This window comes from Anomaloglossus baeobatrachus, chromosome 1 (assembly GCF_048569485.1).
Source record: "Anomaloglossus baeobatrachus isolate aAnoBae1 chromosome 1, aAnoBae1.hap1, whole genome shotgun sequence".
Taxonomy (NCBI): domain Eukaryota; kingdom Metazoa; phylum Chordata; class Amphibia; order Anura; family Aromobatidae; genus Anomaloglossus; species Anomaloglossus baeobatrachus.
The window spans coordinates 390,893,554-390,917,692 of NC_134353.1; the positions used below are offsets into that span (position 1 = coordinate 390,893,554).

Sequence of the window (24,139 nt, forward strand, 5' to 3'; positions counted from 1 at the left end):
GACCAGATTAAAATAATGAGAAAGCGAGATTTATATCTACAAATCTACATATAACTCACAATGTGAGAAAATGAGAAAAAGTTTAGAGAAACACTGGCCAGTACTCCAGACTGATCCCATCCTCAAACAATATCTCTTAGCCTACCCTCAGATGACTTCAAAGAGAAGTAAAAATTAAAATGGTATGTTGGTAAATAGCCACTAGATAGCAGCAACAAATAGTCCCTTTGGGGTGCGGACTCCACTAATAGATTGTTTCCCATGTGGGAACTGCATGGCATGTGCCAACATCTGTAAAGCTAAGACCTTTAAATCATCAGATAGCACTAAGGAGTATGTCATTCATCAGTATATCACCTGTGCTACCACACAGGTGATATACTATGCTACCTGCGGATGTCAATTAATCTATATAGGTCTCACCTCCCGTTAACTAAGAATAAGAACTAGAGAACTTGTGCGTGATATTATTGCAGCCAAATCTATAACTAATTTTGAGGAGTTGAAAGCAATGCCCCGGCATTTTAAATTGAAACATGCCAGTGATCCGCGCAGTTTTGTACTAAGAGGAATTGAGCATGTACAGATGGGTATACGGAGCAGTGACATCAAGTGCTTATTAGCACAACATGAATGTAGATGGATCAGCATCTTGGGAACTAGAATCCCATATGGTCTAAATGAGACTAATTTTTTGCCCCCTTTCTCTAGGGATGGAAATTCTTTAGGCCGCTTTACACGCTTCAATCTCATTAGCGATCAGACACGCCCAGGTCGTTGGTACGACTTACCGAGATCGCTCACAGGTCCTTATATTGCGGTCACACGGAACGAGCTCACAAACTATGCCACATCGTTCTGCGATATATTGAAGGCCCAAGGTGGTCCGTCCACAATATTCCTCCCAACAATTCTGGTAACGACAGAGGCGTACTTTACGTCCCTAGCATACACCCTGGCGTGTGTTTGCCTCTCCCTCTTCACGCCCCTACTGCCATACTGTCATAGCCATCTCCGAAATTCTCATAACTGATTGGTCGTCATTGAAATAAAAGTGCGCAGATGCGTGCTCACCGTGTGATGCACCCCCTTCCCCGCAAGCTTCTGTTACGCACGTGCGTCATCGTGTTTTTTGCATCCATACCACTCATCAGCGTTTCCCAGGTACGGGTTTTTTTTTTTTTTTTTTTATTTTATTGTTTGTTTTTCCTTTTTTGCTGTCTGATGTTCGTATTTACATGCTCTCCTACCCCAATTTACCTTCAGTTTTATTGTATTGGTCATGTTTTCTACTACCTATTTTGTCTCCAACGTTTGTAAACTAATCTAATGTTGTATTGATTTAGTATGTTAAAATCTCAGTACATCCAACATACTAGTCATTCTTGGTAGGTTTTTTTCAACCAATGTTATCTGTTTTTATGTTTTTTTTATTTTTCCCCAGTTGACAACTAGTAATGAACCCTTCATACGGGAATTTTTTGAGCTTTACAAATCCCTGCCCTGTTTGTGGCGAATTAAATCCCCGTATTTTAGCAACAAACATCCCACCGAGGCCTTGGTTGAGGATGTAAGTATGTTATGTGTTTTACTGCATAATTGTTATTGATATTTTGGAAAACATTGAATAATTTAGTTGTCAGTATCTACCCTCTTGTGCGCCATTGTTTTTGCTTTCTAATGTGTCCAATGATGGGATGCCTTTCATTAACATTTTTGAAAAATGCAAATGTGTTGTAAATGTAATATCTTGCTGGGGACACACACCAAACTTTTTAAGTTTTATAAAAAAAAACCACCAAAAAAATGCAATTTGTGGACGAGTCTCCATGTCCCTGTTGCACCTGACATCCCTATGCCACACCTTGATGTATTGTCACATTGTATGTATTTCCTTGTGTTTGTTATAGTCCTCAAAATGTTCCCTGTTTTTGATCATCCCCAGGCCCCCAGTTAGGAAACCATTTCTGAGGCCCAGTGAGCCTCAAACGACACAAGACCCGGAGGTTGTACAGGAAAAAGCTGGCCCTTCCTCTGTGCCAATGCGTATGCATGCGAGCAGAAAAAGAACCTCACACCACCACAGCAATCACTGAATTAATTAGAATGGCCCACACAATCATTTTTATTGTTTTTCTGATGATTTTTTGGACCCCATTTTCGTTTTTTTAATGTTTAAGTATGTTATTCTTTCTCAAAATATGCAAATGTGTTTAAACATGTTGTATTTTCAATCTAACTGGAGTCTCTGTCGTATAAATGTGTTAAAACCATTTTAAAGTGCTAAAATGAACATGTCACATTATTTTTACACACACACACTGCTGGTTCTGATTACCTCATGAGTGGCTAATATTTACCTTGTATGGCTGGAGGCCTTTACAGAGATGTATTGGTTTCTCTTTCTCTCTCACTATCCCTTTCTGTAATTTTTGATTACACTCACCCATCCCATCCCTCTTGGGCCCAGACACATATTGTTTTAAGTTAACACCAGAACGACTCTAGTCCACACACATGCTTAAATTTTAATAATTTGTTAATTTTTAAACAGTATCTTAATTCATTTTAGGATGACAAATAATGAAAAAGAAGGTTCCAAATTTATTCATTTAAATGGGGATGGAAGAGTCCTAAAATGTCTTTTGTTTGACTGCAATATACAGTCATATGAAAAAGTTTGGGCACCCCTATTAATGTTAACCTTTTTTCTTTATAACAAATTGGGTTTTTGCAACAGCTATTTCAGTTTCATATATCTAATAACTGATGGACTGAGTAATATTTCTGGATTGAAATGAGGTTTATTGTACTAACACAAAATGTGCAATCCGCATTTAAACAAAATTTGACTGGTGCAAAAGTATGGACACCCTTATCAATTTCTTGATTTGAACACTCCTAACTACTTTTTACTGACTTACTAAAGCACTAAATTGGTTTTGTAACCTCATTGAGCTTTGAACTTCATAGGCAGGTGTATCCAATCATGAGAAAAGGTATTTAAGGTGTCCACTTGCAAGTTGTTCTCTTATTTGAATCTCCTATGAAGAGTGGCATCACATCAAAACAACTCTCAAATGATCTGAAAACAAAGATTATTCAACATAGTTGTTCAGGGGAAGGATACAAAAAGTTGTCTCAGAGATTTAAACTGTCAGTTTCCACTGTGAGGAACATAGTAAGGAAATGGAAGAAGACAGGTACAGTTCTTGTTAAGCCCAGAAGTGGCAGGCCAAGAAAAATATCAGAAAGGCAGAGAAGAATGGTGAGAACAGTCAAGGACAATCCACAGACCACCTCGAAAGACCTGCAGCTTCATCTTGCTGCAGATGGTGTCAACAATACAGCGCACGTTGCACAAGGAGAAGCTGTATGGGAGAGTGATGCGAAAGAAGCCGTTTCTGCAAGCACGCCACAAACAGTCGCCTGAGGTATGCAAAAGCACATTTGGACAAGCCAGTTACATTTTGGAAGAAGGTCCTGTGGACTGATGAAACAAAGATTGAGTTGTTTGGTCATACAAAAAGGCGTTATGCATGGAGGCAAAAAAACACGGCATTCCAAGAAAAGCACTTGCTACCCACAGTAAAATTTGGTGGAGGTTCCATCATGCTTCGGGGCTGTGTGGCCAATGCCAGCACCGGGAATCTTGTTAAAGTTGAGGGTCGCATGGATTCAACTCAGTATCAGCAGATTCTTGACAATAATGTGCAAGAATCAGTGACGAAGTTGAAGTTACGCAGGGGATGGATATTTCAGCAAGACAATGATCCAAAACACCGCTCCAAATCTACTCAGGCATTCATGCAGAGGAACAATTACAATGTTCTGGAATGGCCATCACAGTCCCCAGACCTGAATATCATTGAAAATCTGTGGGATGATTTGAAGTGTGCTGTCCATGCTCGGCGACCATCAAACTTAACTGAACTGGAATTGTTTTGTAAACAGGAATGGTCAAATATACCTTTATCCAGGATCCAGGAACTCAGTAAAAGCTATAGGAAGCGACTAGAGGCTGTTATTTTTGCAAAAGAAGGATCTACAAAATATTAATGTCACTTTTATGTTGAGGTACCCATACTTTTGCACCGGTCAAATTTTGTTTAAATGCGGATTGCACATTTTCTGTTAGTACAATAAACCTCATTTCAATATAGAAATATTACTCAGTCCATCAGTTATTAGATATATGAAACTGAAATAGCTGTTGCAAAAAACAAATTTTTTTATAAAGAAAAAAGGTTAACAATAGGGGTGCCCAAACTTTTTCATATGACTGTATATATTTTTTTATTATTCCTTTCCCACAAACCGCCATACCTGTATAGAACAATGATTGTGAAGACTCAGAAGGTGAGTGGGGAAAGTTATCAGCAGATGTCAGTTATGTAGCATAGCAGGTGCCCTGCTGTAATGGCTGTTGTCGGCTTTATCACCGAATGTCGGTCACTTTAACCCACCCCTCTGATACTACTGTTAGTACTGCCAGTTGTATCTCTTTGTTTATTTGAGGTTGGGGGTCTCCCACTTTGTACCCATTGGCACCCTGTTAAATCCATTTTGTATGGACAAAAATAGAAATAAAAGGTTTCAAATTTATTTATTTACATGGGGATGGAAGAGTCCTAAAATGTCTTCTGTTTGACTGCAATATATATTTTTTTGGGCATGTTACATGGGCTGAAACATTATGGTAGGCACTAAATACGACTGTTCTGGTATGTGAATGAGGATCATAATTACTTTTGTATTTATTTTAGAAAAACAAGCATCTGAAAAAAATTATGACTATTGTAGGAAGAAGCGCCGGCACGTTACGTGGACTGAAACATTATGGTAAGCACTAAATACGGCTGTCATTCCAGTATATGTACATTGTATTCTAAGGGGCCCTTTGCACACTACGACATCGCAAGCCGATGCTGCAATGCCGAGCGCGATAGTCCCCGCCCCCGTCGCAGCTGCGATATTTTGTGATAGCTGCCGCAGCGAATATTATCGCTACGGCAGCTTCACATGCACTTACCTGCCCTGCGATGTCGCTCTGGCCGGCGACCCGCCTCCTTCCTAAAGGGGCGGGTCGTGTGGAGTCACAGCGACGTCACACGGCAGGCGGCCAATAGAAGCGGAGGGGCGGAGATGAGCGGGACGTAAACATCCCGCCCACCTCTTTCCTTCCGCATTGCAGACGGGACGCAGGTAGATGTTCCTCGCTCCTGCGACTTCATACACAGCGATGTGTGCTGCCGTAGGAACGAGGAACAACGTTGTACCGTCGCAGCAGCCAAAATAATGAAAATGACCGACACTACACCGATCATACGATACCGACGCTTTTGCGCTCGGTAATCATAGTTAAAACGATTTACACACTACGCTGTCGAGAGCGACGCCGGATGTGCGTCACTTTCGATTTGACCCCACTGACATCGCACCTGCGATGTCGTAGTGTGCAAAGGGCCTCTAAGGCTCGGGTTCACATTTCTAGTAGTTGTTTCAGTATCTTAATTCATTTTAGGACGACAAATATTGAAAAAGAAGGTTCCAAATTTATTCATTTAAATGGGGACGGAAGAGTCCTAAAAGGTCTTTTGTTTGACTGCAATATATCATTTTTTTTATTATTCCTTTCCCACAAACCGCCATACATGTATAACACAATGATTGTGAAGACTCAGAAGGTGAGTGGGGAAAGTTATCAGTGGATGTAAGTTATGTAGCATAGCAGGCGCCCTGCTGTAATGGCTGCTGTCAGTGTTACAGTGTTATCACTGAATATGTGTCAATTTAGCACACCCCTCTGATACTACTGTTAGTACTGCCAGTTGTATCTCTGTTTATTTGAGGGTGCGGTCTCCCACTTTGTACCCATCGGCACCCCGTGCTTGTAATTGCATGATGCCAATAGCAGTCATGATGATCTCAAGCCAAGTAATGGCTTGGGGGTCACCCAGGTACAGTGGTCTCTAAGGTCATACCATAATCAGAAAAAAACGAAGGCTGAAAAAGAGTTTATTGCTCAATTGTAATGAATATAGAAAAAAAAATAATAACAAATTTTTAAAAACGTTGCGTAATTATATACAAGGAAATGTAGTGATATACAAAATGGCGATGTAATGATGGTCTTGTACTAAAAGATATAACTAACTTTTATCCTTGCAATACCCACTATAATATTCTATATAGGTATGCATTAGAATAATAAACATATTTTCAAATAATATCCCTATATTGTGTAAGGGCTGTTGATTATTATGTTGTAGCAGTTAACCATATAGGTCACAAGTCCCCAACCTTTCTGGTCGTGAGAGCCACATTCATGTCTAAAAAAGTGTTGTGAGCCACATCCAGTCCCCACTCCATAGTAGTGATGCCCAGAGCCCCCACTAACGGTGTAATGACAGCCAAAGCTTTTCACCAGAAATCGCACCAAGGCAGTATACCATATTATTTTATTCACCCCGATTATAAATACTTCCTTTCATTACTATTACCCTTGCAGCAGTATGAAAAAGGGAGATAACTGTAGGGACATGTCAAACAGTTCTTTCCCGGCCACAGGGAATCCTCGGCAGAAGTCTAGAAGTTTAACCATGATCTTCTGTAAAAGGATGAGTCACCTCCATTTGGAATAGAGCCGAGTGTGTGCAATTTTCTTTTCTGTGTTGCATGCACTGTACATCATCATTCCATGTTTCTTAACCCCTCCATCCCTGAGCCTGTTTTCAACTTCATGACTGGGCCAATTTGTTCTATTCTCACCAGTGTCACTTTATGAAGTAATAACTCTGGAACTCTTCAATGGATCCTGGTGAATATGAGATTGTCTGTTCATCATGACATATTGTTCTTCATGATAGTTGTAAATTTAGGATGATATTTTTTACATTTATTTGTGAAATTATTAGCTAATTGGTGAAAATGTTATAAATTTAGCAATTTTTAAACTTGTATGCCCTTAAACCAGTTATTTCACACAAAATAGTTAATAAATAATATTTCCCACATGTCTACATTATATCAGCGCAATATTTGAAAAATATATATATAATTTTTTTTTGTTACGAAGTTATAAGGGTTGAAAGTTTATCAGCAATTTCTCATTTTTCCAACAAAATTTACAAAACCATTTTTTGGGGACCTTATGACATTTGAAGTGACTTTGAGAGGCCTAGGTGGCAGAAAATCCCTGCTCAAAACCATATCCAAGAAGTTTATTAACCCTTTAGGTGCTTGACATGGACTAAAGCAATATGGAAGGAAAAAATTAAAATTTTACTTTTTCCCAGAAAAATGTTACATTAGCCCCAAATTAAGCATTTATACAAGGGTAACAAGAAAAAAATGCACCATATAATTTGTTGTGTAATTATTCCTGAGTATATCGATGCATCATATGTGGTAGGAATCTACTCTTTTGGGGCACAGAAGGGTTTGGGAGGGAAGGAGCGCCATTTGGATCTTAGAGTGCAAAACTGTTTGGAACAGATAACAGATTCCATGTTGCGTTTGGAGAGCCCCTGATGTGCCTAAGCAGTGGAAACACCTTCTCCCACAAGTGACCTCATTTTGGCAACTAGACCTCTCAAGGAATTTATCAAGATGTTTGATTAGTAACCTTCAACCCCCAGGTGCATCGCAAAATTGTATAATGTTGAGCCGTGAAAATGAAAAAATGTGTATTTACCAGAAAAATGTTGCTTTAACCCCAAATTTTGCATTGTCACTTGGTAACAGGAGACAATGCACCTTATAATTTGTTGTGCAATATTTCCTGAGTACAGCAATAACCTGTATGTGATAAAAAAAACTACATTTGAGGCACAGTACAAAGTGAAGAAGGGAATGAGAGTCATATTTGAGATCAGATTTAGTTGGAATCATTTGGGGGTGCCATGTAACATTGAACAGAACAGCAGAAATCCCCCAAAAGTGACCCATTTTACTAACTGCACCCCTCAATCAATTCATGTAGACGTGCAGTGAGCATATTGTCACTACAGGAGTGTCACAAAATTTTATACTACTGTGCGATGAGAAAAAATAATTACATTTTTCCACTAAAATGTTGTTTTAACCCAAAATTTCCCATTTTCAAAAGGCCCCTTAATATGTTACACAATGTCTCCTGAACTCATGGCCTGGTTGAGTTTTCCTATATATTCCCAGTGGTGGTCCCTTCAGTGGGGCTGTATTAGGGTATGTGCGCACGTTGCTTTTTACCTGCTTTTTTGCTGCTTTTTCTTCTGCGCTGTTTAATGCCAAAATGGATGTGTTCTTCTATTCAAGCAAAGTCTATGGGAATTTGGGTTTCTTGTTCACACTATGTTGTTCAAAATGCTGCCTTTTTGTGGCAGAACTTTGGTCAAAAACTCAGCTTTTCAAAGAAGCAACATGTCAATTGTTTTTGCCATTTGGGTTTTGCACTGCAAAGCTGAGTTTTTGACCAAAGTTCTGCCACAAAAAGGCAGCATTTTGAACAACATAGTGTGAACAAGAAACCCAAATTCCCATAGACTTTGCTTGAATAGAAGAACACATCCATTTTGGCATTAAACAGCGCAGAAGAAAAAGCAGCAAAAAAGCAGGTAAAAAGCAGGTAAAAAGCAACGTGCGCACATACCCTTAGGCTTATTCTATATGCGCATGTTACATGCAGTTTGCAGCATATTCCCCTGAGGCAGGACACTTCCAGCTTGGTGCCAGTAATCCAGCATTTCCAGTTCTCCGACGCATCACTACCCCTGTTACGAACCGGCGCCGCCATAGCCGCAAGCAGTCTGCTGCGGTTCCTGTTGCGCCCAGGCGCCGGCTGCCGTTCTTGGCCGTGCCTCGGGTCGTCCAGTTGGCTGTTCCTTCCACCACGTCTAAGTGTGGAGAGGCGGCTAGTGCGCATGCGTGCGCCGATTTACCCCAGCCAGAGTCTAAGCCCGGTGTTTTGCCTAGTGAGCATGCTCAGCCTGTTTATGTTATGTCTGAGACTAAGTCCTCAGTTCAGGCTACTGAGCATGCTCCCACAATTAACCCTAACAGCCTCTTTGCACAGGTACTTGGACTTCGTGCTGTGTCTAAGTTCTGGGATGTGCCTACTGAGCATGCTCAAACTGATAGTCTGCTTTCTAAGCCTGTGGCTCAGGCTACTGAGCATGCTCAGGCACTTAGTGCATCAGAGGCTAGGTCCGGTAAGGACCTCACTGAGCATGTCCGTGAGGTGGCAGGCCCTGATAGGGCAGAGGGTGTCAGGTGTCCTGATGACGTGGCAACTCCGGACTGGCTCGCAGAGGCCCGCCCCTATGATCTGGCACCTCAGTATTGGTCGTCAGACGATGACTGGTGAAGTGTTTGGGGCGTGGCTGCCATGAGGTCATCAATGATGTGGCGGTTCCGGATAGGTCGCATGTGACGTCACTGATGACATGGCACTCTGCTATTGAACCTTGGTGGTTCCACCCTGGGTTTGGGGCGGACCCAGGTTATAAAAGGGGCTGGAGACAACATGGAGGTGCGCAGTCTTCACTTTTGCTCAGTCAGAGCACACCTCCATGTTAGAGCCTCATTGCGGCATAAGCCTATGTTGGGAAGCGGTAGGTAGGGTTAGGCGAACGGTGCCTGTCACGCCAAGATTCGTGGCTCGGCACATCAGGGTCAGGCGCCGTGCTTCCCTCCTGCCGTTCCAGTCTTGCTATAGCTGCCCAGTGGCATTAACTGGGCTGCGGCTGCTTGTGCCCCCTACGCACACGGACAACGCACCTGCTGCGCCACCTGTCCAATTGTGCCCCCTACGCACACGGACAACGCACCTGCTGCGCCACCTGTCCAATTGTGCCCCCTACGCACACGGACAACGCACCTGCTGCGCCACCTATCCGGTTGTGCCCCCTACGTGCACGGACAGCGTACTCCAGGACCCCTGTGGAGTTAACAGGGTGTTCCTTATCCTCCTCGGCTTCCCGGTCAACGCTACTGGTGTACCCATCTGGCCTGACGTGTCCTACACACACGTGGCCAGTCAAGAGGTGGCCAGAAACGCTAATCGGAGGACCGCTCGGCCTGACGTGTCCTACACACGTGGCCGACAGGGCGCTTTCGTGGCGGTCTTCCGGTCAACGCTACCTGGTTACCACCCGGCCTGACGTGTTTCCTGCACACGTGGTTGGTGTAGCACTAGGTGCACCAAAACGCTAATCGGATTGTCGTCCGGTCTGACGTGTCCCAACACACGTGACCGGTTCCCAGAGTTCCTGGGTTATCTCAGAGCCATCCAGCTCTATAGTCTCCGCCTAACCCACAGGGTGCCAGCAGCTCCATTACCATCTGGAGCACGGTGGGCCCCGACTGGCGATTGGGATATATACCCCTGGTCTTAATCTGCCAGTCCCCCCGTAACAACCCCAGTGCTCATGGCCTGGTTGAGGTCCCCTATGAATATATTCCCTGTGGTGGTCCCTTTCAGTGGGGTTGTATTGGGCTTGTCATATGTGTGCATGTCACATGCAGTTTGCAGCATATTCCCCCTGAGGCAGGACACTTCCTGCCTGAGGCCAGTAATCCGGCATTTCTAGTGCTCCAAAGTCTCACTACCCCAGTGCTCATGGCCTGGTTGAGTTTTCCTATATATTCCCTGTGGTGGTTCCTTCAGTGGGGCTGTATTATTAGGCTTGTCATATGCGCACAGTACATGCAGTTTGCAGCATATTCCCCCTGAGGCAGGACACTTCCAGCCTGAGGCCAGTAATCCGGCATGTCTGATACCTCAGAGCCTCACTACCCCAGTGCTCATGGCCTGGTTTAATTTTCCTATAAATTCCCTGTGGTGGTTACTTCAGTGGGGCTGTATTAGGCTTGTCATATGTGCACATTACATGCAGTTTTCAGCATATTCTCCCTGAGGTAGGACACTTCCAACCTGAGGCCAGTAATCCGGCATGTTTGATACGTCAGAGCCTCACTACCCCAGTGCTCATGGCCTGGTTGAGGTCCCCTATAAATATATTCCCTGTGGTGGTCCCTTTCAGTGGGGTTGTATTGGGCTTGTCATATGTGTGCATGTCACATGCAGTTTGCAGCATATTCCCCCTGAGGCAGGACACTTCCAGCCTGAGGCCAGTAATCCGGCATGTCTGATACCTCAGAGCCTCACTACCCCAGTGCTCATGGCCTGCCTGTCCTCACACTACCAGCCTGAGGCCAGTAATCCGGCACGTCTGGTGCTCCGGAGCCTCACTACCCCAGTGCTCATGGCCTGCCTGTCCTCACACTTCCAGCCTGAGGCCAGTAATCCGGCATGTCTGGTGCTCCGGAGCCTCACTACCCCAGTGCTCATGGCCTGCCTGTCCTCACACTACCAGCCTGAGGCCAGTAATCCGGCACGTCTGGTGCTCCGGAGCCTCACTACGCCTGCACCCCTGCCATAATATGGAGCCAGTGTGTGAGTGTGATGCAACGATTACATGTCCGCCAGAGCTGGGCGGGAAATGGAGTGAGCAGCCGCACGTAATCGGGAAGACGTCAGTTCCCGTCACATGATTGCTCGTCACGTGACTATCGGACACCCCCCCACCAGAGTCTATATAAGGGAGCGAGCAGCGTCATGCGTCAGCCCTCTCATGTCACCAGCAGGCTGGCAGCGGTGCGCCCTCCACTGCAGAGCCCTCCAGGTATGTGCTGGCGGAGGCCTTATACACAGCTTAGGGCAGCTTCGGAGCACATACAGATGTGATCGGGTAGTGACTGCAGACTGTCGTACGATGAGGTTGCTGCTGCTGACAGTGACGTCTGAGGTCTGGAGAGTGCTATGTATTCAGTGTTATGTAATGCTGCAGTGGTAGAGGCCGTTAATAACCGACAAGGCTATACATCCCAGCGGCAGGACTGACCACACTCCGGAGAGCCACACATCCCAGCAGCAGGACTGACCACACTCCGGAGAGCCACACATCCCAGCAGCAGGACTGACCACACTCCGGGAGGCCACATATCCTAGCAGCAGGACTGACCACACTCCGGGAGGCCACATATCCCAGCAGCAGGACTGACCACACTCCGGGAGGCCACATATCCTAGCAGCAGGACTGACCACACTCCGGGAGGCCACATATCCTAGCAGCAGGACTGACCACACTCCGGGAGGCCACATATCCTAGCAGCAGGACTGACCACACTCCGGGAGGCCACATATCCTAGCAGCAGGACTGACCACACTCCGGGAGGCCACATAGTCCAGCAGCAGGACTGACCACACTCCGGAGAGCCACATATCCCAGCAGCAGGACTGACCACACTCCGGGAGGCCACATAGTCCAGCAGCAGGACTGACCACACTCCGGAGAGCCACATATCCCAGCAGCAGGACTGACCACACTCCGGAGGGCCACATAGTCCAGCAGCAGGACTGACCACACTCCGGGAGGCCACATATCCTAGCAGCAGGACTGACCACACTCCGGGAGGCCACATATCCTAGCAGCAGGACTGACCACACTCCGGGAGGCCACATATCCTAGCAGCAGGACTGACCACACTCCGGGAGGCCACATAGTCCAGCAGCAGGACTGACCACACTCCGGAGAGCCACATATCCCAGCAGCAGGACTGACCACACTCCGGGAGGCCACATAGTCCAGCAGCAGGACTGACCACACTCCGGAGAGCCACATATCCCAGCAGCAGGACTGACCACACTCCGGAGGGCCACATAGTCCAGCAGCAGGACTGACCACACTCCGGGAGGCCACATATCCTAGCAGCAGGACTGACCACACTCCGGGAGGCCACATATCCTAGCAGCAGGACTGACCACACTCCGGGAGGCCACATATCCTAGCAGCAGGACTGACCACACTCCGGGAGGCCACATAGTCCAGCAGCAGGACTGACCACACTCCGGAGAGCCACATATCCCAGCAGCAGGACTGACCACACTCCGGGAGGCCACATAGTCCAGCAGCAGGACTGACCACACTCCGGAGAGCCACATATCCCAGCAGCAGGACTGACCACACTCCGGAGGGCCACATAGTCCAGCAGCAGGACTGACCACACTCCGGGAGGCCACATATCCTAGCAGCAGGACTGACCACACTCCGGGAGGCCACATATCCTAGCAGCAGGACTGACCACACTCCGGGAGGCCACATATCCTAGCAGCAGGACTGACCACACTCCGGAGAGCCACACATCCCAGCAGCAGGACTGACCACACTCCGGAGAGCCACATATCCCAGCAGCAGGACTGACCACACTCCGGAGGCCACATATCCCAGCAGCAAGACTGACCACACTCTGGGAGGCCACATATACCAGCAGCAAGACTGACCACACTCTGGGAGGCCACATAGTCCAGCAGCAGGACTGACCACACTCCGGGAGGCCACATAGTCCAGCAGCAGGACTGACCACACTCCGGAGGGCCATATAGTCCAGCAGCAGGACTGACCACACTCCGGAGGGCCACATGTCCCAGCAGCAGGACTGACCATACTCCGGAGGGCCACATGTCCCAGCAGCAGGACTGACCATACTCCGGAGGGCCACATGTCCCAGCAGCAGGACTGACCATACTCCGGAGGGCCACATAGTCCAGCAGCAGGACTGACCACACTCCAGAGGGCCACATATCCCAGCAGCAGGACTGACCACACTCCGGAGGGCCACATATCCCAGCAGCAGGACTGACCACACTCCGGAGGGCCACATATCCCAGCAGCAGGACTGACCACACTCCGGAGGGCCACATAGTCCAGCAGCAGGACTGACCACACTCGGGAGGGCCACATAGTCCAGCAGCAGGACTGACCACACTCCGGGAGGGCCACATAGTCCAGCAGCAGGACTGACCACACTCCGGGAGGCCACATATCCCAGCAGCAGGACTGACCACACTCCGGAGGGCCACATATCCCAGCAGCAGGACTGACCACACGCCGGGGGGCCACACATCCCAGCGGCAGGACTGACCACCCTCCGGGAGGCCACATAGTCCAGCGGCAGGACTGCTGCGCTCAACAAGGCCAACACTCTGTTGCGGCCGTACTGCTCACCCTCCGGGAGGCCTACATAGTCTAGCGGCGTGGCAGTCCTGAATTGGTAAAAGCTGGAGTTGTCCTGTAGTGGACAAGACTTTTTAATTTTTGTTCTGATTGTACTTTACTCTTTCCTTTGCTTTCTTAGGGTCTCTTCCAGCCGTCTGAGAGCTCCAAACCCCCATTTTTTTATCCTTAATTCCAGCCTTTAGACTGCACACTTTTTGAGACTTAAGACCACAGTCCTTTGATTTAATTTTGGAAGAGTTTATTTTTGCAAGTATGGTACAGAAAAAAAGTCTGGAGATGAAAGGTTTTCATCGTTCTTTTAAGGTGAGTGACTTTATTCTGCCCCATTAAAAATGTGGATTTTGTTGAAATGTCATTGAATTCATTCTTCCCTCTACCCGCGAAATGTTCCCCGTGCCATTGGCTGCAACACAATCCTAAAGTATGATTGGTCCACCCCCATGCTTAACCCCTTCAGCCCCAGGCAGTTTGTTTTTTTTGCTACCCTTTGTTTGAGAGCCATAAGTTTTTTTATTTTTCTGTCAGTCTTGCCATATGAGGGCTTGTTTTTTGCGGCATTAGTTGTACTTTTGAATGAAACCTTTAGGGTATAGGCGCACACCGCAGTTTTGATTAGACGACAAAACTGCATCCTCTGGCAGACTTTGGCAATTGTAAACACTGTATGACACTAAAAACGCATCCGTTTTTGATGCGTTTTTTGTCGCATTTTTGATAGGAAGCCTCTTGACCTCACTTCTTGGGAAAATGCATGTATCTTTGTTGACAAAAACAAACCTAAAACATAAGAAAAATGTGCAAATAAGATTTTTCTTGCATTTTGACACACCACATTAAAGACAAGGGTGAAAAATGCAAAAAGAATGAAAATGCTGTTTTGTTTTTTTTTTTTTCTCCAAAGATTTTGACAACTACAGTGGAACCTTGGTTTATGAGAACAATCCGTTCTGGGAGTGAGCTTGTAAACCAAGTTACTCGTCTAGCAAAGCAAGATTTCCCATAGGAAATGATGCAAGCTCAGACAATCCGTTCCAGAACTTGTGCAATGTCCCATCCTGGTCCCCTATTGTGCCATTCCACACACACACACACACACACACACACACACACACACACACACACACACATTATGCTCACCTTACCTTCCGTTCCATCGCTGGCCTCATGTTTCTTGTAGTTCACCAGTACAGGTTGAGTATCGGGTAACCATCGCGACGAGGGAGGAACTCCCACTGCCAGAGCGCTGACGTCAAGGGCAGGAGACGCTTGCCTCTGATTGGCCAGCGTGCTGCCTTTGAGAAGCGGCTGACAGCAAAAGTTCCTCCATTGTCGCGATGGCTACCCTATGCACATCCTGTACCGGCGAACTACAGGAACCATGAGGCCCGGCGATGGAAGTGTGTGTGTGTGGCGCGCAAGAGCGGGTCAGAACGCGGTGTGTGTGCGGTGAGTATTTGCTCGTAAACTGAGTTACAAATTTACAGCAAGCTTTGCTCGTATAGCGAAATACTCGCACAAGTTACTCGTAAACCGAGATTCCACTGTATTTGACAAAAAGCAGACAAACTGCAAAGTGCGCATGGAAAATCTGATTTCTCATAGACTTTGCTGGGGAAGCAAAAGCATGCAGTTTGTCATTGACATAGTGCAGTTTAAAACGCGAAAAAAGCAACGTGCATGAGGCCTGAGTTTTTCCATATAGTGTACTGGAAAACGGGAAAAAATACAAAGTGTGTTGAAATTGTAAAAAAAAGGCTCAATTGCACAATTGTTTTTGGGATATTTTAGTCTGTGTTCGCTTTATTGTAAAACTAACATGTTTGTATGATGCCTCACGTATGTACGTGTTCGTCGATACCAAACATGTAAAGGTTTACTTTTATCTAAGGGGTTCAAAAAATTCAGTGGTTTGTCCAAAAAAAAAAAAGAATTGCGCTTTTGGCGACTTTTTCCTCAATTTGGCGACATTTTCCTCAACCCGTAGCATTCTCAATTTTCGGGATCTGGGGCTCAGTGATGGCTTATTTTTTGCGTCTTGAGCTGACATTTTTAATCACACCATTTTTGTGCGGATGCTACTTTTTAATCACCTGTTACTTCACTTTAAAAAATTTTGCGGTGACAAAAAAAGTGATTTGGGCATTTTAGATATTTTTTTTTTTTTTTCCTGCCATAGCGTGTACCGATCAGATTACTTGAATTCATATTTTGATCGGGCATTCCTGAATACAGCGATACCAAATGTGTGTTTTTGTTTGTTTTTTGTAAAACTATTTTCAATGTGGCGAATGGGGGGTGATTTGAACCTTTTTAGGTTTTATATTTTCATAATTTTAAAAACCTTTTTTTTTTTTTTTCTAGTCCCGTTTATGCGTCCCCTGTCTGATCGCTTTTGCATTTCTGTTGCTCAGAGCTACACAGCTCTGATTAGCAGAAATGCAGCGTTGCTGTGAGAGCCGACTGTCAGCTCTTGCAGGAACTGTCATGGCAGCGTCGGGGGTCATCACATGGCCCCCAAGCTACCATGGTAACCATCAGCTCCCCGTGATCACATCATGAAGCAGACTGTCGGCGGGGAATGGCGCGATCCCTTCAACAGTCAGTTATTCTATTCTTCAAATCTATAAATGTAATTAAACTTCCGTTACATTTTTTTGTCCCAACACTGCATTACTGCCTATAATTGGTGATCTGTTAAGTGTACTTGGATGTCACCATATTTTTGACGCCTAATCTGAGAGCAGCATGATGCAGGGGCAAAGATTCTGATTCCAGCGATGTGTCACTTACTGGGCTGCTTAGTGTAGTTTTGATAAAATCACTAATTAATCAGCAGTAGATTATCATTAGAGGACTACTTGGTGTGCTGCTAGATAGTCCAGCACATTCATGAGCTCTGTAGAACTACTAGATCTACAGCAGAGAAAACATTGGTTTTATCAAAATGACAGCAAACAGCTCAGTAAGTGACACAACGCTGGAATCAGGGTCTCGGTCTCCACATTATGCTGCTCTCAGATGGGGGAGCAAAAACCTGGTGACACATTTCCTTTAAAATAACTGCTATAATTTCCTAATTAAAGGGAAATTCTTATGTCCAAGATCCTCTTCCGATATGTAGTAGGTGTAATATTAGCTTTTCCGAAGAACTATACTACATTTCTAACTGGAGATATTTGCTATGTCCATTGCCTCATGTGCAGGGCATTACTGTTCCTTAGGTAGGCAAGGTAACAGCCACACATATAGGGATAGTTAGTAGCTCGTGGGCATAACCATGGATACCCAAGCTACTGCAATGCCCTGCACATGAGGTAAGAGACATGGCTATATCAGAACTATACTACATTTCTAATTGGAGGGATTTGCTCTTATTATTGCTACAATATATAGAGAGGATCTTTCAGATGGGAATAGCCCTTTAATGTTTAGCTTAATTTTAGGTTTCAAAACTGAAAATTTTTGGGAATTTGTAGTAATTAAATCAATATAATGGAATGTATTTGTGACGTTCCCTAATGACCCAGCATCTAGGTTTATGAACACAAAATTGTACGCAAGCTTGGATAATGTTTTTTGGGGGTTTTTTTTTCATTGTAAATTAAAAAGGCTTCTTTTAAGGTTTAGTTTTATATTTAAACAATGCCCCCCAAAAAAATATAATGCTCCCTCCCTGGTTTTCATATAGCCTAAATGTGTACAGTGTATGTACCATAGCCCAGCTGTGTTCACATCACCTTTTGGCATACTTTCAGTGGCTTAGTCTGGGCTTACGTTTTGTTTGAATACCCAGAAACCGGGATTCAGACGTATAGTAATTTTATTAGAAGAAACAAGCTTTTCCTCTCCCTCTAGAATACAGGACACAGAGATGCTGCTCTGTACAATGGATTACTATGTGCTGTGTAATCAGAGGCTGCAATGCGGGTTCATCTATGTAAAATCCTTCCTCTGACATCAACGCTGGTGGCTCGACAGCTAGGACAGTTAGGGATGCTGTTGTGTTTAAAAGTTGCTGGTTTGATTCCAATGAGAGCTAATAAGAAAATAAAATTAGATTTGTCATTTTACCCTCATTTCTTTATAGTTGTTTTCTGGGAACAAAAGAATCCTTCCTTCACCTACATAGATATGCAATATATATCTATGTAGCTGAATATTTTGCTTGTGGCTTCTCTGCCTGCAATACAGAGGTCACGATTACCAAGTCCTCCTATGCCTTTCAATACAGGCAGTGGCTCAATGATAGAGCTGCTGCCTATGGACACAGAGCTCACAAGTTCATGACTTCTAGCCCTGTCACGGGAAACCAGATCGGTGAGAATTTAACTCATGCGCTGCTTTTCTTGAGTTAATTTATTCACTGTACTGAGGGTAGGAGCCAGGACAACTGCTGTGATCTGCGGGAGAGAGCCCTCAAATCGGGACAGTCCTGCTGAATCCGGGACGGTTGGGAGGTATGCTTATTATCAATATTAACTACAGTCTGTAAAAATGAAGCCTTCCTAAAACTAGACTGTGAAGAGCAGATGCTTCCTAGGCTGCAGTGTTTGGCTGTATTTTAGGAGAATAAGTAGACTGATGCTATAAATGTTTATTAAAATTTCTTGCAGGAATTTTGCTGAATAAATCAACTTTGTAGGTGTATTTTTTGTTTTTAGATTTTTTTTTTCTAAGGACCAAATAAAAAATAAAATAAAAATTCTCTTCTGTTGTAGGGTCAAAACCCATTTGAGATTCATTATGAAGCTGAGTCCAGAAACATGCAGGCTGTGTTCAATTTTGACTGCCCCTCACGCCCAGGTAAGTAAGCTGTAAGATTTTAACTTGCTGGTTCTGCAACCTTTGGTGGGTTTTATAACCCGAATTCCATACATTCCACGTGTGTGTGTGTGTTTGTGTGTGTTGTAAATATAAATATAGAATACACGTGTGTGTGTGTGTGTGTGTGTGTGTATATACATAATATATTGAATGAGGTGTGTCCAGACTTTTGGTCTGTACTGTGTGTGTATACTGTGTGTGCATGTGTGTATAATCTGTGTATACTGTGTGTGTATATACGTGTATGTGTGTGTGTATACTGTGTGTGTGTGTATACTGTGTGTATACTGTGTGTATACTGTGTGTATACTGTGTGTATACTGTGTGTATACTGTGTGTGTGTATACTGTGTGTGTGTATACTGTGTGTGTATACTGTGTGTGTGTATACTGTGTGTGTGTATACTGTGTGTGTGTATACTGTGTGTGTGTATACTGTGTGTGTGTGTGTATACTGTGTGTGTGTGTGTATACTGTGTGTGTGTGTATACTGTGTGTGTGTGTATACTGTGTGTGTGTGTATACTGTGTGTGTGTGTGTATACTGTGTGTATACTGTGTGTATACTGTGTGTATACTGTGTGTGTGTATACTGTGTGTATACTGTGTGTGTGTATACTGTGTGTATACTGTGTGTGTGTATACTGTGTGTATACTGTGTGTGTGTATACTGTGTGTGTGTATACTGTGTGTGTGTATACTGTGTGTGTGTGTATACTGTGTGTGTGTGTATACTGTGTGTGTGTGTATACTGTGTGTGTGTGTATACTGTGTGTGTGTGTATACTGTGTGTGTGTGTGTATACTGTGTGTGTGTGTATACTGTGTGTGTGTGTATACTGTGTGTGTGTGTGTATACTGTGTGTGTGTGTGTATACTGTGTGTGTGTGTGTATACTGTGTGTGTGTGTGTATACTGTGTGTGTGTGTATACTGTGTGTGTGTGTATACTGTGTGTGTGTGTATACTGTGTGTGTGTGTGTATACTGTGTGTGTGTGTGTATACTGTGTGTGTGTGTGTATACTGTGTGTGTGTGTATACTGTGTGTGTGTGTATACTGTGTGTGTGTGTGTATACTGTGTGTGTGTGTATACTGTGTGTGTGTGTATACTGTGTGTGTGTGTATACTGTGTGTGTGTGTGTGTATACTGTGTGTGTGTGTGTGTATACTGTGTGTGTGTGTGTGTATACTGTGTGTGTGTGTGTGTATACTGTGTGTGTGTGTGTGTGTATACTGTGTGTGTGTGTGTGTATACTGTGTGTGTGTGTGTGTGTATACTGTGTGTGTGTGTATACTGTGTGTGTGTGTGTATACTGTGTGTGTGTGTGTGTGTATACTGTGTGTGTGTGTATACTGTGTGTGTGTGTGTGTATACTGTGTGTGTGTGTATACTGTGTGTGTATACTGTGTGTGTGTGTATACTGTGTGTGTGTGTATACTGTGTGTGTGTGTGTATACTGTGTGTGTGTGTGTATACTGTGTGTGTGTGTGTATACTGTGTGTGTGTGTGTGTATACTGTGTGTGTGTGTGTGTATACTGTGTGTGTGTGTGTGTATACTGTGTGTGTGTGTGTGTATACTGTGTGTGTGTGTGTGTATACTGTGTGTGTGTATACTGTGTGTGTGTGTGTGTATACTGTGTGTGTGTGCGCACTGTGTGTGTGTGTGTTGTAAATATAAATATATAATACACGTGTGTGTATATACATAATATATTGAATGAGGTGTGTCCAGACTTTTGGTCTGTACTGTGTGTGTGTGTATACTGTGTGTGTGTGTGTGCATGTGTGTATAATCTGTGTATACTGTGTGTGTGTATACTGTGTGTATACTGTGTGTATACTGTGTGTATACTGTGTGTATACTGTGTGTATACTGTGTGTATACTGTGTGTATACTGTGTGTATACTGTGTGTATACTGTGTATGTGTGTATATGTGTGTATATGTGTGTGTATGTGTGTGTATGTGTGTATATGTGTGTATGTGTGTGTGTGTATATGTGTGTATATGTGTGTATATGTGTGTATATGTGTGTATATGTGTGTATGTGTATGTGTGTGTGTATGTGTGTGTGTATGTGTGTGTGTATGTGTGTATATGTGTGTGCTGTGTGTGCACTGTGTGTGTGCGCATGTGTATGTATGTATGTATGTGTATGTATGTATATATGTATGTATGTGTGTATATATATATATATATATATATGTATATAACAGACAAAGTTTGGACACACCTTCTCATTCAAAGAGTTTTCTGTATTTTCATGACTCTGTAAATTGTAGGTTCACATTGAAGGCATCAAAACTATGACTTAACACATGTGGAATGAAATGCGTAACAAAAAAGTGTGAAACAACTGAAAACGTCTTATATTCTAGGTTCTTCAAAGTAGCCAACTTTTGCTTTGATTTACTGCTTTCTCTTGATGAGCTTCAAGGGGTAGTCACCTGAAATGGTTTTCACTTCACAGATGTGCCCTGTCAGGTTTAATAAGTGGGATTTCTTTCATTATAAATGGGGTTGGGGACTCTCAGTTGTGTTGTGCAGAAGTCTGGTGGATATACAGCTGATAGTCCTCCTGAATAAACTGTTAGCTGCTTTTTTTCTTCCCATAATACAAATTCTACATGCCATAATACAAAAAGTAAAGAAAAACGAGTGGCCATCATTACTTTAAGAAATGAAGGTGTCAGTCCGGAAAATTGGGAAAACTTTGAAAGTGTCCCCAAGTACAGTGGCAAAAACCATCAAATGCTACAAAGAAACTGGCTCACATGAGGACCACCCCAGGAAAGGAGTCACCTCTGCTGTCGAGGATAAGTTTATCCGAGTCACCAGCCTCAGAAATTGCAGGTTGACAGCAGCTCAGATTAGAGACCAGGTCAATGCCACACAGTTCTAACAGCAGACACATCTCTAGAACAACTGTTTGGAGGAGACTTTGTGCAGCAGGCCTTCATGGTAAAATAGCTGCTAGGAAACCACTGCTAAGGGCAGGCAACAAGCAGAAGAGACTTGTTGGGGCTAAAGAACACAAGGAATGGACATTAGACCAGTGGAAATCTGTGCTTTGGTCTGGGTCCAAATATGAGATCTTTGGATCCAATCACCGTGTCTTTGTGCGATGCAGAAAAGGTGAACTGATGGACTCTACATGCCTGGTTCCCACCGTGAAGCATGGAGGAGGAGGTGTGATGGTGCGGAGGTGCTTTGCTGGTGACACTGTTGGGGATTTATTCAAAATTGAAGGCATACTGAACCAGCATGGCTACCACAGCATCTCGCAGCGGCATGCTATTCCATCTGGTTTGCATTTAGTTGGACCATCATTTGTTTTTCAACAGGACAATGACCCCAAACACACCTCCAGGCTGTGTAAGGGCTATTTGACTAAGAAGGAGAGTGATGGGGTGCTACGCCAGATGACCTGGCCTCCAGTCACCAGACCTGAACCCAATCGAGATGGTTTGGGTTGAGCTGGACCGCAGAATGAAGTCAAAAGGGCCAACAAGTGCTAAGCATCTCTGGGAATTCCTTCAAAACTGTTTGAAGACCATTTCCGGTGACTACCTCTTGTAGCTAATCAAGAGAATGCCAAGAGTGTGCAAAGCAGTAATCAAAGCAAAAGGTGGCTACTTTGAAGAACCTAGAATATAAGACATTTTCAGTTGTTTCACACTTTTTTGTTCAGTATTTCATTCATAGTTTTGATGCCTTCAATGTGAATCTACAATTTTCAGTCATGAAAATAAAGAAAACTCTTTGAGAAGGTGTCCAAACTTTTGGTCTGTACTGTATACACACACTACAGTTCAAAAGTTTAGGGTCACCTAGATATTTCCTTATTTGTTAAAGAAAAGCACCTTTTTGATGCGAACATTAAATTAAACAAATACACTCTATTCATTGTTAATGTGGTAAATGACTATTCTAGCTGCAAACGTCTGTTTTTTTTAATTCAATATCTACATAAGTGTATAGATGCCCATTTCCAACAACGACCACTCTAGTTTTCTAATGGTACATTGTGTTTGCTAACTGAGTTAGAAGGCTAATGGATGTTTAGAAATCCTTTGAAAACCCTTGTTCAAGTATGTTAGCACAGCTGAAAACAGTTTTGCTGATTAGAGAAGCTATAAAACTGACCTTCCTTTAAGCTAGTTGAGAATCTGGAACATTACTTTTTTGAACTTTGTCATGGCCACACATTGTATTTGATTGCGGTGACTGGCCAGATATCACGGCACTCTCCCCTGTAATCTCGCACTTGTGCAGTTACAATCTGCTGCTCGGTCATGCGCACAAACTGGGTGTACGTCCTCCGATTCCTTTCATATATAAACACACTTGGGAGTGTGGAATGTCTTCTGGGGAAGCGCTTCCAATTTTTGAAAACGTACATAAGATAAATATCTGATATTGCCACATTTTGTAAAAGTCCAATCAAGATATAAAATTATTGTAACCGTTTTGTAAATGCTGAAAAAATCTAAATGTAAGAAGCTTTTGAGACTTAGTATATTTGCCGAAGTAGTACCAATAAAAATGCCAACCAAACAAAACAAGCGCCTCATCCTCCTCAGCAAACGAAATAAAAATGGAATGCGTCTCTGAAAATACAACACAAAGCAAATAATTTTTGCAATATTCTTTTTTTTTTTTTTTTTTATTTTTTTATCCTTTTAACCCCTTAACGACCTTGGACGTACTGAGTACGTCATGGTGACATGGTGCTAAAGGACCCATGACGTTCTCAGTACGTCCTGGCGAAATCGCGGTCCCGGAGCCCCGGGGAGTGAAATTTATTTACTTAAACGGTGGATTCGGGAAGGAGGGGACCTCTGCCTGACGTCAGGAGGGGTGGTGCCTCCTCCCCGAACCTACAGAGGCTGTGATTGGCTGACGAACGCCGCTCAGCCAATTACAGCCACTGTAATGTTCCAGCCATTGAAAATGGCTGGAACATTGAAATCCAGCCCTGATCAGTGCTGCTGTAGCACTGGCCATTGGCTGGAGCTGGGTGATCGATGCTTCACCCGCCCCCAGCTCTGATTGGAGAGACCGGTCTTGTGACCGCTCTCTCCAATCAATGTGGATCTGCGGCCTGTGACCGTCCCTGGAAGCCGAGGAGAGCGGTAAGTTGTTGTCCCCGCCGCCCGCCCCTGTCCCCGATCGCCCCGCCGCCCGCCCCTGTCCCCGCCGCTGCTCCCGCTTCACCGCCGCTGTCTCCGATCGCCCCGCCGCTGCTCCCGCTT

At 44.3% G+C, this 24,139-nt stretch overlaps 2 protein-coding genes across 2 annotated transcripts in view; one reads left to right on the forward strand and one right to left on the reverse strand.

The window, feature by feature from the left end:
• The window catches only part of LOC142315607 (uncharacterized), a 214,621-nt gene that overhangs the window by 90,594 nt on the left and 99,888 nt on the right, over positions 1 to 24,139 (reverse strand). The window lies entirely within an intron of this gene.
• LOC142315591 (MAP kinase-interacting serine/threonine-protein kinase 2) overlaps positions 11,582 to 24,139 on the forward strand; it is a 93,576-nt gene continuing 81,018 nt past the window's right edge. The window contains exons 1-3 of the mRNA XM_075352559.1: positions 11,582 to 11,666; positions 14,179 to 14,363; positions 18,779 to 18,863. Of these exons, the coding sequence (XP_075208674.1) occupies positions 14,313 to 14,363; positions 18,779 to 18,863 (136 nt within the window). The 5' untranslated portion in view covers positions 11,582 to 11,666; positions 14,179 to 14,312. The remainder of the gene's footprint in view (positions 11,667 to 14,178; positions 14,364 to 18,778; positions 18,864 to 24,139) is intronic.